This window comes from Haliotis rubra, unplaced genomic scaffold, assembly GCF_003918875.1.
Source record: "Haliotis rubra isolate DU_JTF1 unplaced genomic scaffold, ASM391887v1 Scf172, whole genome shotgun sequence".
Lineage (NCBI taxonomy): Eukaryota > Metazoa > Mollusca > Gastropoda > Lepetellida > Haliotidae > Haliotis > Haliotis rubra.
In genome coordinates this window covers 1,312,867-1,329,466 of record NW_025765692.1, presented here as the reverse complement: position 1 = coordinate 1,329,466, position 16,600 = coordinate 1,312,867, and the positions used below count along the sequence as shown (strand labels likewise).

Here is a 16,600-nt window from a genome sequence, read left to right as displayed (position 1 = left end):
AATACTACGGGTACTTACTTCCGACATTTTGAAACTGATTCAATTTAAATGGTGTGAATATAGACAAACAGATATAGAGATGCTAACAGTCTTCTGCCAGTGCGTCAGCTCAACTCATCCCGGATGTGCTAATACATCAAACCGGTTCTAGATTTACTCACGCTTTGTATGTCGAAAAAGAGAAACCGGTTCGTATTTCCGCACAACTTCATTGGGTCATGCGCAATAAACCCGGAAGTACTGTAAGCGTGCATTTGTTGTCATGTGACACTGACACTTTATCTGTGGGGAACGGACCGTGGGGAACCACCACAGCTGTACGTTTACTCACACAGAACAAAATGCTGTGGACGGTTGGCGTGTTGATGGGATGCGTTGTCGTTTCGGTGGCACAGACCCCCAAGGTAACCTGAACTGTCATTAAGTTCCCGTGGTGCCTCTGGTGGTTTTGTCATCGGCTGCACGATTTGCAAATTGCAGTTAGAATAATTTGGCAAACTCTTATTGTCATCGCATTATTTCTGTATGAACGTTAGATAAAACTGTCACAATTGTTTTTATAGGTTTATGGTTTTTCTGTTAATACTTCTTTGTGTCATATTTTTGTATTACATTTTTGAATACGTGAAATATTTTATGGATAACAACTTCTGTTTATTCTATTATATGGTCTCTGATTCTATACGACATTTCAGAGGTAATTCTTGCTCCTTCATCAGGTGAATAAAACGTGTCATGTATTCAAGTTCGTCCAAGTTCTAAATGCCATTCAAGAACTTCATTAAATTCTTTAATTCATGCAAATTAAGATATTTTATCATTTACATGTGGGATTTCTAAGATTTTATTGATAATAAGTTTAGTTTTTCAAAACAATACACGGACATAATCAGGCGCGGATACAGCTTTTTGCGAAGCGGGGAGGTGCACACTCTTGAGAAAGGAGGGGTGCACACTTCATGTTAACACGTTTTCAATGGTCATTTAATAAACTTTCAGGACCAAAGGGCTGGGGTGCGGACACCCTGGATCCACCTATGATAAAAGTGATAAAAACATTTTTACCATGTTTTATTTCCATAGCTGAACTATTATTGATGAAAAATGTCAAATACAAGACTTAGTGTGCTTCTACTCTAACTGTATGATCTATATTATAATCCTGCATTTATTGCTTCTCAAAAAATGATCCATGTATTGTATAAGCTTTTAAGTTTATTTTACTAAGGGGAAATTCTTTCTTTTAATTTATTTTAGTAAAATTGTTTTGATATGAATGTGATAAATAAACTTGTTAATCAGAAAGCTATGTACAACAAACTTGATCTATAAAGAGACAGTAACAATTTGGTCCACATCTGTACATGTGTGTGGGTTCAAAGTCTGTATGAAGATATGGTAATGAAGCATCCTAGATAGTATTCAGACGTTGGCCCAACTTTGGCAATGGTTTTGCCAACATTGCCAACACTGGGCCAACGTCCGCATGCTATCTGGGATGCTGACTGTTGTTTATCATATGTGGCAATATAACTGTCAGTAAGTGAGTGAGTGAGTGAGTGACGAACTGTCAGTAAGTAATCTCTACACCACAGATAACTATATGCTACATTTGACCACATTCTAAAAGTCATCATGTATTCATAGCTTTCTCTGATGGGAGCCCTGGCATGTTACACTTGTCAGAGGGGAACATAAAGTATGTGATGTGGACAACCAGTCTATTCACAAGGACTGACTAAGAATTTACTTATCATATTCCTCATTTTACAGAAGTTGACATCCATACATTCCCCCCTTTATGTGTATCACTGACATTCAGAGATTTTGCGGTCCTTTATCGTTGATTTAAGCTACTCTGTTTTCAATTTTGCAGTCCTTTATCGTTGATTTAAATCTTAAGTCAATGATAAAGGACCGCAAAATTGAAAACAGAGTAGCTTTATCTTCATTCTAGCACAACTGATAAGCGTTTTAAAACCGAACTGTTTGGCGCGCAAGAACACAAGGCGCAAAGGGGCCTTTTTCCTGGAAATCGCTTGGAATCATCCCGTTGAGGGACAGGTTGTGTAATGAACAAAATAAGACATTTTCAACAACATAAATGCTATATTTCAGGAACCAGTATGCTTGTATTTGTAAAAAGTAGCATACATAAATTAACAAAAATACAGTTTATACTGTGAGCAAGTACAATTATTTGATTTTTCTCAAGCGAATTATTGATCTCCCATGCTGTATGACAATCAACTCGCCCAAATGCAAGCCGTGAACTCGCTAAGTTTAGTTGCCGCTAACTTTATTCACGGAAATAATTGTTGTTAACCACCCTACTATTCCCAATTTGGAAAAGACCTGACATGCCATGTTTTATGTGGGATACATGGACAGTGGAAGTGGAAGGACTGGGCATTACGGCTGGGACGGAAGCGGTCAGGTTAGGGCGCAGTGGGCGGCGTGTGTTGTTGACGTCAACACTCGTAGATCTGGACCAGCTTTGAATATACTGTCGCTTTTGCACTGCTGACAGATTTCCCAGCTTCGTAGTTTCTTCACTGGGATTAGGGTCAAGAAATTCTTCTTCAAACCATTCGCTTTTTACTTCAAAAACACCAAAGATGCTGCCGAGATAGAAATTGCCGATGTCCGACATGTTTGTTTACAAACAATAGGGTCAACGAGTTCGTTGTATTCATACGCGGTGAATCGGTCACTTTAATTAGCGGTCCTTCAACTGTCATTTAAGTACGGTTTTGATGAGCTCTTAGCCAATCAGAATCGAGTATCACACATTGTCGTGCTAGAATTTATTGTTTTAGTCTTTGGGACGTGCTGTGTTTGTTCAGGACTGGTCACTTTTCAAAACTATTTTATACATTGAATATGTCAACAATCACAGACTGCACAATTTCAGTCCAAGTTTAATGAGACTATTTTATTATATTTATCATTAATTGGTTCATTCATTTAGCACTGTCATTGTGATACAACTAGTGTGGGTGTTTTGTCTATATGATCATGTGTACAGTTTGTCAGCCACATCCATGAATCAGCTTCCTTGTATACAGATCTTTGCTACATCCTGGTGCAGATGAGAGTTGACTCTTTATCTCAAGTTTAAGGAAATTGGGATTGGTCATAAATATTGTCATGCTTGTGTATCATGTATAAAAGGTCAAACAAAATTTGCTTCTTTTGAAAAACTGTTCCATTAGGCTATTAATGTGTGATGAAAGGTTTAGTTTTAGTGCATTAATGAAACAAGTGTGAAACAGGCTGGTAGTTGATTGTTTTGTTTACAGATTATACTGGTCATAACGCAAATATAGATTCAAAATAAGAAGTGTATCATTTATTGAAATACATATTTTAATAACCTCTCAGGAAAACATAATTTCCCCAAAATCTTAACATGGGTAATAGTATTTCCCATTTTTGAAATTTATGGTTTGAGATTGCATATCAAGAATTATTAGGACAATTCCTCTTCATATCTTGACAGCTGTTGACATAACTTGTGTAGCTTTAGGTTGACAGGGAAATTTAATTTGAAGGTAACACTGGGTATATAATTCATACATCATGGTTGGCAGTGTCAATACCAACAGTCCTTACCAAGGCTTTTTCATTGTTAATATCCAAGCATCAGAAAATGTAATAAATGTACTTATTACTCTCCCGTGGAAGATACTGCAGTGTAATATATTTACGGCAATATTACACTAGTGTAATACCACTAGAGGTATAACGTCATAACGATTTACAGTTATGACTGACTGACTGAGTTTTGGTTTTACGCCGCTTTTAGCAATATTCCAGCAACATCACGGCAGGGGACACCAGAATTGGGCTTCACACATTGTACCCATGTGGGGATTCGAACGCGGGTCTTCAGCGTGACGAGCTAACGCTTTAACCACTAGGCTACCCCACCACCCCTACAGTTATGACGTTAAATAGTATGAGACCTTGCTTGACTTGCAGAAAGCTGAGAGTCATCACACTGTAGGTAGTTTCTATCAATTTATGTTGGAGAGTAATAAACAGAATACTAAACTCGCTTCCATGTAATACCATTTTATTAAACTCGTGAAAGATTTAGTATCAAAATAGAGACAGTGAGATTGATACTCTTTTAATAAAAATGGTATTATAATTTACACTGAAGATCGTTCAGTATCCTCTGTTACTTAAGGCTGGGGTGGTGCTGAACTTGTCTGTCAGTCTGCAGTTAATCAGTTCATTCTGGTAGTATTTAGGACATTAAGTTTGAAAATAAAATGATTTTGCAGTATTTTGTTAATTAGAAGTTTGGACACATTCTTACACTTGTAACATTTTCCTGGAGTTGACAGATGGTTGAGGAGGACATACACCCAGTGTACAGTTTTCCCTCGTCACCCCACCAGGTATAACAGTGTTATGTCTTTGTTTCAGTACAACGAGAGCTGTGTTCGAGGCACTTACCCACCTTCTATAGAGTAAGTTGTGAAAGTCCAGCAAGAAATGTCCATAAAATGGACAAGTATATTTAGGTCAGGCCATGGCATGCTTTTTCCTTTTAATTAAATACTCTGTGGGTATATGGGGCCAAATTATTTGAGAGGGGAGGGATAGACTGAGATTTACTCACAGAAATAATATTATATTTTTTTATAATATACATCTGTAAAAAAATATATAATTGAAAAGAAAGCCATGACTGCTGTAATTCTGTTTAGGTATGGGAGTTAGCACTGAGACCACTTTGTGCAACATCACTCTGAATAGTTCTAAATTCCAATTGAGGAAATTTAAACTTGCCAAATCACTCTAGACTTTAGGTGGACTCAATTTGTAATGTATTTTCTTTGGTTTGGGAGACAAAAAACAAACAACCAACCTTAAAATGTCCCATGGTGTGTGGCCATGACCTTCAGTGACAAATCAACAACTATGTTCACTTCATTTCAACCATTTTCCTAAGTAGAACACTGTTCTGATTTCTGACATTTGGCTAAAGTAGTTTATTAACTTATTCAAAACATATTTCATATTAGTTGTTGATGGTTAAGTCCAGCACTGTTACAGTTTTCATGATATTCCCTATGATAAGATAAGGATGTCAAGCATTATCAGACATTACCACGATCGTGTGATTAGAATATGGCCTGTCACCTGACATGATGTTGTCATCACTGATTGACAAGTTGTCTCTGTTCTTGATTGACAAGTTGTCTCTGTTCTTGATTGACAAGTTGTCTCTGTTCTTGATTGACAAGTTGTCTCTGTTCTGTCTCTGTTCTTGATTGACAAGTTGTCTCTGTTCTTGATTGACAAGTTGTCTCTGTTCTGTCTCTGTTCTTGATTGACAAGTTGTCTCTGTTCTTGATTGACAAGTTGTCTCTGTTCTGTCTCTGTTCTTGATTGACAAGTTGTCTCTGTTCTTGATTGACAAGTTGTCTCTGTTCTTGATTGACAAGTTGTCTCTGTTCTTGATTGACAAGTTGTCTCTGTTCTTGATTGACAAGTTGTCTCTGTTCTGTCTCTGTTCTTGATTGACAAGTTGCCTCTGTTCTTGATTGACAAGTTGTCTCTGTTCTGTCTCTGTTCTTGATTGACAAGTTGCCTCTGTTCTTGATTGACAAGTTGTCTCTGTTCTGTTCTTGTCTCTGTTCTTGATTGACAAGTTGTCTCTGTTCTGTCTCTGTTCTTGATTGACAAGTTGTCTCTGTTCTGTCTCTGTTCTTGATTGACAAGTTGTCTCTGTTCTGTCTCTGTTCTTGATTGACAAGTTGTCTCTGTTCTTGATTGACAAGTTGTCTCTGTTCTGTCTCTGTTCTTGATTGACAAGTTGTCTCTGTTCTTGATTGACAAGTTGTCTCTGTTCTTGATTGACACGTTGTCTCTGTTCTGTCTCTGTTCTTGATTGACAAGTTGCCTCTGTTCTTGATTGACAAGTTGTCTCTGTTCTGTCTGTTCTTGATTGACAAGTTGTCTCTGTTCTGTCTGTTCTTGATTGACAAGTTGTCTCTGTTCTGTCTCTGTTCTTGATTGACAAGTTGTCTCTGTTCTGTCTCTGTTCTTGATTGACAAGTTGCCTCTGTTCTTGATTGACAAGTTGTCTATGTTCTTGATTGACAAGTTGCCTCTGTTCTTGATTGACAAGTTGTCTATGTTCTTGATTGACAAGTTGCCTCTGTTCTTGATTGACAAGTTGTCTCTGTTCTCTGTCTCTGAGAGAACTTAGTTTTACTTTTTGCCTGTTACATTTTTCAATCATATTTCAATCTATAGAAGCCTTTAATCATCCATAGCAAGTCACTAAATGAGCAATCAGTCCGAACATATCATGCACTCAGCATATTCCAGCTATATGGCGATCGTCGGTAAACAATCAAATCTGGACCAGACAATCCAGTGATCAACAGCATGAGCATCCATCTACACAATTGAGATATGATGACATGTGTCAACCAAGTCAGCGAGCCTGACCACCCAATCCCGTTAGTCGCCTCTTACGACAAGCACGGGTTACTGAAGACCAATGCTTAACCAGATCTTCACGGGTATCAGACATATAGGATAAACTTATAAGAAAAATGTGAAACCTCTATTCAGGAACAACTAAAACTGAAATATAGCTCAGTGCACTGTGGGTTTGTGAGGTATGCTGCTCTAGTATTTGAATCTTGGGCGTCCCCCAATGTGTGCAGGTGACGTCAGGACTTAAATGCTTGATTATATACACCAAGGATGATTTAACAAATATGACATGATTAGAGCTGCTTCATTACTAATTTCCTGCAAGCCATTTAATAGCTCAATATTCTTCCATTTCCAGGAAGAAGGTCAAGACCTATGTGGTTAACCTTGACCTTCCCCCAGAACAGAGGTGGACGCATGTAGTGGAAGATAAGGCAGTACAGGTGAAGGTCACTCTTAGCTTACCTGGATATAGGTGGATATATTTAGCTCACCTGGATATACGTGGATATATTTAGCTCACTCCTGGAACTGTGTTGCTATTATTGGTGACAAGCAAAAATTCATAAGAATTTGCTTCCATCGAAAATCACATCATGCACTGCATAACTGACTCAGTGCTGCGAACTGATCTCGGGCGCGATGGTTGTACACCTAAACAGCAGTCTCATAACATGTCTGCAAAACTAGTTTGAAAATAATTAAATAAGCCGCCTAAGTACTTATGTCAAAATACCTGTTTTAAAACTGTTGGCAAATCTGTTTCCTATTTGCCTGGAAATGGCGTCGGAAAAGAAGCTGATGACAAATTAATTAAGTCATGTGACTTTCTTGTGAGGACAGTGATAGTTGACTTGCCATGTGACCTCATTTGGTGGTAGTAAATGACCTCATTATCGAAGGGCATAATATTTTTGGTGTTTTTCGAAGTTTACATTATGCACTTAAGTGTGTATATATATGGTTAACCTCTGGATAAAAGGAAATCTAATCATTTGACTGGATTTTTCTATGTGTTTTCAAATAGTCATGACAAAGATTAAAGATAATTGTCCATTTATTCATGTTAATTCTAGATATGCTCAGAATGAAATGTTGCTGAAGTTTTGAAGTCATGTGCTGTCCTGTAAACTCAATGCTTATCCTGCAAAAAGTGCCATTGCATCACAAGGTTACGACATCGACACAAACTCTTCCTGTGTATGAGCCCCAGATTGCGACAGACACGTACATAGATGGGTTACATTGGGATTCCTTACTAGCTATGTGTTTACTCCTCAGATCAGGAATATCCTGGCAGAGTTTAAGAAATATGCCCTGGACTGGACGCCAAAGGCACAGGGTGTCATTGACTGGGTGGACAATAACTTTGTAAGTCAAACTCTTTTATTTGATAATAAGTCAATTATTCACTGGCCGGGACATATATAGTCATGTGATCATCAGATCGCAGCAAGCTATATATTCAAGAATATTCATTAAAATATAAAAGGAATTGTTGTTACACTGCTCCGGACCAACTGTGTTTTGTAGGTGCAGAGCGATTGATAGTTTGTTTGGCTGATAAAACTACTAAGATGAATGTACGACTGTGATTATCTCTGAGAACTGAGTAATGTTTTATAGGTTTCTCCATAGCTAATCATGGTAATGGATCTAGATCGTTTTGTCTGAAGTCATAATTGGAAGGGATTCAGTGTGTCCATACTTTAACTCTACCTGAAATGGTAGGTCAAGTAAATATATCCTTGAGGATGGCCCTGAGAGGACAGCAGGGACATCTGCATCCATCCTCACACAGAGTGTACACAATGCATACACAGTAAGCTGTCTTCTAGAGTTGATTGGTCGACTTTTCCCCATGTTTGATTGTTTGACTGTTTCCATTGTTTGACTGTTTCCCATGTTTGATTGTTTGACTGTTTCCCATGTTTGATTGTTTGACTGTTTCCCTTGTTTGATTGTTTCCCATGTTTGACTGTTTCCCATGTTTGATTGTTTGACTGTTTCCCTTGTTTGACTGTTTCCCATGTTGATCATTCCAGCCCACACTGGACAAGACTCTACCGTACCCATTTCCCGGTGAGATGAGTGGGATCTCAAAGGCGTCGGGGCTGAAACTCGGTACACACTCTCAGACACTTCGCGTCTTGTTTGCAGTGTATTTGTATCTTCCTTATTATATTGGTACAACACAAGTACAAAAAGGATCAGGTTTATTTTCAACTCTTGAAAACATTCAGTCAGTATCCCAGGCTGTCATACGAGGATGGCCTTCAGTGTTCCAGCAGTATCACTCATTTCATGTAAAAGATGTGCCATGATTTCAACTAGGGCGGGGACGGGTAACCTGGATACCTGGGACGGTTGGGTAATGAGTTGGACCCGGGTACCCATCTCAATACCCAGACCCGTTATAATCATGTGACCAATAGATTAAACAATGAAATATGTTATTCTTTCATGCTCAAAAGAAATGTATTGTCTGAAGAATATGTTGCCATTTCTTGCAAATTTGATGTCAGGAATTGACATAACGGGTAGGGTGGGGTACCCGGGTAGGAAATTTGGACCCATCCCAGCCCTAATTTCAACAGTAGCAGGGGTGGAAATAACTTTAAAATTGCTAGTGTACTGCGGAATAGTGGCACATGTAAAATCACTTGCCCTGATAATTTTTCCACTATACCGGACGTTTTCTTTTGATTTTTTAAAATAAACAACATAATTAACATTGGAATATCAATTGGACACCGGTACAGTGTGATATACAAATTTGCTTGCCCGACAGAAAAAACACTGGACTCGGACGTGGGCAATGGGTCATTTCCACCCCTGAGTAGGTGTACTTCTTAGATTGATTAGATTTTAACCATGGTAATTTGTTATGTAATCTCCATGTCAGGTGAGGTCGTGTTGTACAATCTGTTCTACGAGTTCTTCACCGTCTGTACCTCCATTGTCGCTGAGGACCCATCAGGTACAGTATGTGACAGTTTACTCAAACAGATAGATTTGTTTCCTGGAGGTGACCAGTTTGTGATTTACTGAGTATCCTAGCAGAGAGATGTGAGTGATAGGACTAACATAGCAGAGTAGTGTATCAATACACAGATGTGGATCTACGGATGTTACAGAGCTGGACCCAAAACACATCAACTTGTATGCTGTTTGAGTTTATGTTCCACATCAGGGTGCATCATGGGAGGATGTACATGTTTTCTATACAATGAAAAAAGAAGTCAGCTGAACTAGAGAATAACTAGTCGTCAGCTTCTACCATGAAGAATGTTCTCGCCAGTTTTCCTTTTGGGGTTTTATTTGATATTTTTGGTAGATGTAAACCTTTACCATGAAGTGTATTCCTGACCCAGCTACTGAGATGTATCATGTGACGATGTATCATGTTACCATACCCTTTCCCTATTATTGACGCTGTATTGTGATGGTGGTTTTACAGGAAAGTTATTCCATGCCCGGGAACTTGGACTTCGGCCTCTTCTTAGGGTGAGTGAGTGGAATCTGGTGAGAGTGTGAACATCCCTGTCTAGTGAAACTTTGTGTTATATTTTGGTGTTCAGAGCTGTAACAGTGCAATATCCATCAAGAGTTTGCCTTGGAATAATTACTCCAAACAAACCTGCTGACTTTGTATATAGTGGAGCTCTATAGTTACCCCTGGTTACCAGGAAACCTTGCAGCATCTTGACCTATGCCTTTTGGAAGATCTATATGTAGTTGAGACCATTACAATATAACAAAGACAATTGTACTGGGTACGTCATGATTAATGGGGTTTCCCTGTCTTCCAGCTGGGACATAAAGAACAACACGTGGGACATCTCCGAGTTCCTCCGCCCCCTCATCGTCAACATTGAGTATACCCGTGGTGGCAAGACACTCTTCAAGGGCGTCCACTTCGCTGGCTATGTCGGAATCCTGACTGCTGTCAAACCTGTGAGTTCTCCACTCTTTCAGTATTTTATCACAATTTAAGACCAAACTATCTATAGGGGATATTTCTTTACAATTATTTTGCATGTTGGAAAAGGCGACTAAATTTGATCGAGTCAAATTTGGCTATGGTGGACTTGGCTCCTAATATCAGCACATAGTGTGTCTACCCTAGGAGGGCTTTACAGGTCAAAACTAGATGCTGGGACTACTCTGGTTAGATGTTTTTGTCAGAAATAAATAATAAAGTCATCCGTTACATCATGTGTCAGATGATCTTACAAGCCTCTCTGCTACTGAAGCTGGTTGACTACAGACCGTTTGAGTCAGAAACCGACCGATGAATTGCAAATTTTATCATTGTACAAAATTGCCACATAAATATAAATAGTACACATGTTTATCATTTACTAATACCCAACATCTTTCTTATATTTGAAATTTTTTCTGGACTCACCAAAAAAGTTGTTTAAGAAACTATCATCTTTGCAAACGCAAAAGTTGTGATCTGTCGCGGCAGGGTGAAACCGCAGAAAACAGAACAGCCAGTCATGGCGGGGGACATCTCAAAATCTATTCCGGGAGACCTGTATGTTTTCACACTCAAGACACTGTTTACAAACTGACGAAGTTTGAATAATTATATTGAATGATAAATAGTATCTCATCCTCATGTTTCCAAACACTGGATAAGAAACATGTCAATATTCATTGATAAAGAGTTTAAATCTCATCCACAAGCCTCAGAATTGTAAGCTTGTTTTTCGAGTCACATGGCTATGTCTGATATCCAATGCCACTTATATTCTGTGTACCCGGTATTCATATATCAAGCAGATATTGTAGGTTGTCAGAAAGTCCATGTTTGTCTGCCATTGATTGATTTCTTCACTTCAGAGCCTGTTCACCCTGTCCATGGATGAGAGGTTCAACGCTGACGGTGGATTTATTGGTATGACAGTAATCAGTGTTTCAGTGTGACATAATTCTGTTGACATGAAGTTGGATGTTATAGTGACAGTGATTATCGCCCAGCCTGATCTACTGCTGTGCATTTATATTATTATATATTAGATAGTCACTATTTTATAGAATCTAACGATAACGAGTCTTCCTATGCGACATTTCATAAGATATTAAGACACATCTTGGATCAGAGACCGCCTCCGTGGTGTAGTGGTTAGAGCGTCTGCCCAGAGAGCAGAAGGTCGCGGGTTCGATCCCCTGCCGCGTCATACCAAAAGACGTTAAAATATGGTACTTGTTGGTCCCTGTCTGGCGCTCGGCATTAATGGGTACAACAAGGACTGGTCGGCTCGGAGTCAGTATAATGTGTCTGAGTGGGATATTCATGCTTCATTGTTATCTCAGTGGGCTAGCACTATAAAACCAGCTCAAGTCTGGGCTAGTACAAGCAGCCGCACATACACATACATACACATGCACGTCCTCATATGAGCGAAATATTCTCAAGCACGACGTTAAACCCAATTTCTCTTCACCTCTTGGATCAGATGGTCGGCTTCTCTGACTATAGCAGGGTTGATGTTGGTCATTGGTTTGCCGACCGTGACTCAGAGACAGGAAACGAACTCACCTTCCCTACAGCACACAGACTCACCACCTTTCAGGATGATATTCCTCGTGAAGTGGTACTGTTGTAATCTCCGGCATATGCATGAACCAGCTGACAGATGACGCATAGTGGAGTAGTTAGGTTGGTTGCAGATTGCTCCTACATCCAATATTCAAGTTTGGAAGTGAGCAACACGAGAGGAAGGTAGAAGGTTAACACACAATGAAAGTGGAGGCACGTCACATCAGCCGCTGTGTTTAGGTAGCTATCTGTGATGGTCAGTTGATGCTTATTTTCTGGGTACAGGGATCATAGAGTGGGTATTGGGTGATCACAGTGGGTCGTGGATGGGCTTCCTGACTCGCCGGGTCATGGAGAATGCCACCAGCTATGCCGAGGCTCGTGACTGGCTGACACAGACTGAGATGTTGGCGCCAGCGTACTTCATCCTCGGAGGCAATAAGTCAGGGGAGGTAAGTCTTGGAAACAAAACATCTGTGAACAAGAGTCATACAGAGGTTACAGATTCTTTTACGTCACCTGCCTGTAAATCCAGTACTTCCAGTCTAATGGCCTGGTTATCAGCTGATATATCCCGATCAGAAAGACCTGGATCAGTGAAGCTGAAACTTCACGTGCCAGTTCCCACTAACACATGTAATGATGACACTCCAGTTTGTTCAGAGCCAATTATCAACTGCAGCCATATTGAAAAACATAATTCTGGTCATTTCTGGTTGTTTTGTTCAGAAGGTAATGTAATTTGAGATGTGTTGTTGGCCGTGGGGCTAAACACTCAGTGTTCTGTTTTTGGCAATATTTTCTTCCCAATACAAGAGTGTTCCAGATTAACCTAGACTCCACGGTTTGAAGTGAGATGATACTGTCCTGTGTTGTATGACTCTTGTTGTAGGATACGGACTGAATTAGCCACATTTGATTCACACTTGATGTTTAACCTATGTTGCAAGTGTATTCAGGAAGAAACACTGACATAGTTTCTACTCTAACACTTGAGTCCAAATGACCCCTTTGCTGTGTTGTAGGCCTGTGTGATTACAAGGGCCAGGGAAAAGACTCTGGACGTGTGGCCGATGTCGTCTGCTGGAGGCTGGTACATCCTGGAGACCAACTACGACCACTGGGAGAAACCCATGTTTCTTGACGACCGACGTACCCCCGCCAACAAGTGCATGCACAAACTCACTCAGCAGGTAACGTGTTCCACACTGACTGCTTTTAGGATTAAGTCTTATCATACAGAAAACACTATCACTGGTGTCATCTGTCTTTTCATTAATTTGTTGGTAAATAATGGTGATCTGATGTAGCCATGATTGTCTCCCTGTGAAAAGTAAGAACTAACTGGAAAATCCTGTGAGGTTGACCCCAGCATCCTATGCTGGTCCCCCAAAGACTAAGGTCCTATGCATGTTCCATGTGTAAACCCTCACTTTCGAGGTATTACTGAAAGCAGTGTACCACTACAAGTATCACTCAGCCATTTATCAAACACATTATTGTTCTGTTCTCAGTGTTTTATGTGTACTTTCCCATGTGGTATTTTATATTGTTACCACACTGACATTGTTCTGATCGTGTGTGTTACAGAATGTCTCCGTCAACGGGCTGTTTGATGTGCTGTCTTCAATACCTGTCCTTAACAAGGTCAGTCTGTGTGCCGTGGTATATTCACCATTTGTTGTTTCAGGAGACAGATCAGCAGTTATTGAAAAGTAGAAAGATACTTTGTACTTACATTTAGTGAAGGATCAACTTGTACAAAATCACTGTGGAAATGTAGTCAGTTATTGTAAGAGTGAGTGAGTGTGTTCAAACAGTATTCCAGGTATATGAAGCCCTAGTGTGGGAAGAAAGTCAGGTGCTGACAACCTGGAAGCATTAGTTTGATCCCACTGTCATAGGATCCTAGCATGCCCAAGGGAACTAACTCTGTTCAAGGGATGCAACATTGCACAGTGATTTGATGAATCTTCTGATAACGAGAATCCCCCTGTTAACGAGATGCTGTTCATGTCATACATAGGTTGCTTTTGTAACTGGAATGAATTTTTTGCTCAGACAGTAATGTTCAAAGTTGCCAAATTTACTCCCTCACTGTTGTTTTGTTTCAGCTAACGACATACACAGCTCTAATGCAAGTTGACAGCGGCCATCTTGAAACCTGGATACAATATTGCAAGGACCCCTGTTTCCCTTGGTAACCTTCCACTTCCAGGTTCCCATGGCAACCATCAGTCTCTACCCTTCTTTTCTACTGGCTGGTCCTTATTATCTTTAAAAATTTGTTCACGGATGATGAGTTTCGTTTCATACAGAAGTTTCAAGATAGAAGTATTAGATAGATGTTGAGGATGCGGACTGAAGTGTTACCATGGAAACATGTCTATATACCACCCATGCAGTCATCATGATGTGATATTCAAAGCCTATGCGATTTGTACAAGTGCTAATTGGAATAAAGTTTATTTTAGGACCGTCATCATCCAAGCAAGTAATGTATTGCTTTAGTTCTGTCTGATCCAAGTTTTATCTCTTTTTTTGTTGTTCACAGACACTGACAGTTGTGCAATGTGAAGAATTATGCATAATGTGTTTTTTTCTTCGTTTTTAGGGACAGGAATTGTCTCTGTAAAGTTGAGTGGGTAATTATATAACATTGATATGCACGAAACATTCCTGGGGAAAGAGAGATGTGTTGTTGGCTTAGAGCCAACATGTGTTCAGTTTTTGTGGGAAGAGTATCGGATTGTCACTATAATATGTAATTGTGTACACGTGGGACAGTGAATTTTGTGTTACACTTATTTTGAATTCGTGCTGTAATGGAAGTATCTGAATGATGTAATGGTTACCATTTGTAAAAAAAATAGATTAGGAAAAAGGTACTTATATTATGTCAGAAAAATTAGTGTATAAGAAATTAGAATATTGCTAAGTTTTGAAACAATAAATTGTTTCACAAAATCACTTAATCCGAAATTTGAACCTATACTGAACACAATCAGAAAGATAACTTGACAGACTAACCTGCTCTTCAAACTGAGTAGAGTTACCTCCCTTCTTCTATCAACCCTAGTCGGCATGGCGATGATCTCAACCATTAACGAAACAGAAGTTTCCTTTTGTATCATATACCACTTTGATATTTCCCTTCTGCCCCCTTGTCATGACAGTTGTACACATATTGTTTTGCATTGTAAATAAATCTTTTCTAATATATATTAATCTGTCTTTGTGTTGTTATTCTGCTCCAGCAACAGCTGCATATGTCATAGGTGTATAACAGTGTTTTCTGTAGTAGACAAGTAGACAAAGCTTTCTATCCTGGGTTTGATTCCCCACTTTGGTACCATGATTGAAACTCTATCTGTTGTCCCTCTTTATAATATTGCTGCTACTTTGATAAAGGTAGAGTAGCATCTGACGCGTTTGTTTGGCCACTCTATCCTGGGTTTGATTCCCCACTTTGGTACCATGATTGAAACTCTATCTGTTGTGCCTCTTTATAATATTGCTGCTACTTTGATAGAGGTAGAGTAGCATCTGACGCGTTTGTTTGGCCACTCTATCCTGGGTTTGATTCCCCACTTTGGTACCATGATTGAAACTCTATCTGTTGTCCCTCTTTATGATATTGCTGCTACTTTGATAGAGGTAGAGTAGCATCTGACGCCAGCGTTTGTTTGGCCACTCTATCCTGGGTTTGATTCCCCACTTTGGTACCATGATTGAAACTCTATCTGTTGTCCCTCTTTATAATATTGCTGCTACTTTGATAGAGGTAGAGTAGCATCTGGCGTTTGTTTGGCCACTCTATCCTGGGTTTGATTCCCCACTTTGGTACCATGATTGAAACTCTATCTGTTGTCCCTCTTTATAATATTGCTGCTACTTTGATAAAGGTAGAGTAGCATCTGACGCGTTTGTTTGGCCACTCTATCCTGGGTTTGATTCCCCACTTTGGTACCATGATTGAAACTCTATCTGTTGTCCCTCTTTATAATATTGCTGCTACTTTGATAAAGGTAGAGTAGCATCTGACGCGTTTGTTTGGCCACTCTATCCTGGGTTTGATTCCCCACTTTGGTACCATGATTGAAACTCTATCTGTTGTCCCTCTTTATAATATTGCTGCTACTTTGATAGAGGTAGAGTAGCATCTGACGCGTTTGTTTGGCCACTCTATCCTGGGTTTGATTCCCCACTTTGGTACCATGATTGAAACTCTATCTGTTGTCCCTCTTTATAATATTGCTGCTACTTTGATAAAGGTAGAGTAGCATCTGACGCGTTTGTTTGGCCACTCTATCCTGGGTTTGATTCCCCACTTTGGTACCATGATTGAAACTCTATCTGTTGTCCCTCTTTATAATATTGCTGCTACTTTGATAAAGTAGTAGAGTAGCATCTGACGCGTTTGTTTGGCCATTCTATCCTGGGTTTGATTCCCCACTTTGGTACCATGATTGAAACTCTATCTGTTGTCCCTCTTTATAATATTGCTGCTACTTTGATAGAGGTAGAGTAGCATCTGACGCGTTTGTTTGGCCACTCTATCCTGGGTTTGATTCCCCACTTTGG

At 39.5% G+C, this 16,600-nt stretch overlaps 1 protein-coding gene across 1 annotated transcript; it reads left to right on the top strand.

Annotated features, from left to right (window-relative positions):
* Nucleotides 1–245: 245 nt before the first annotated feature.
* LOC124272735 (acid ceramidase-like) lies at nt 246–15,244 on the top strand. The gene is given in 14 exon segments (XM_046707943.1): nt 246–404; nt 4,438–4,481; nt 6,824–6,908; nt 7,747–7,836; nt 8,511–8,589; nt 9,371–9,445; nt 9,926–9,945; nt 9,947–9,972; nt 10,278–10,422; nt 11,317–11,371; nt 12,302–12,468; nt 13,042–13,209; nt 13,607–13,663; nt 14,131–15,244. Coding segments are annotated over 14 exon segments (1,164 nt in total). The 5' UTR covers nt 246–341; the 3' UTR covers nt 14,221–15,244.
* The last annotated feature ends 1,356 nt before the right edge of the window (nt 15,245–16,600 follow it).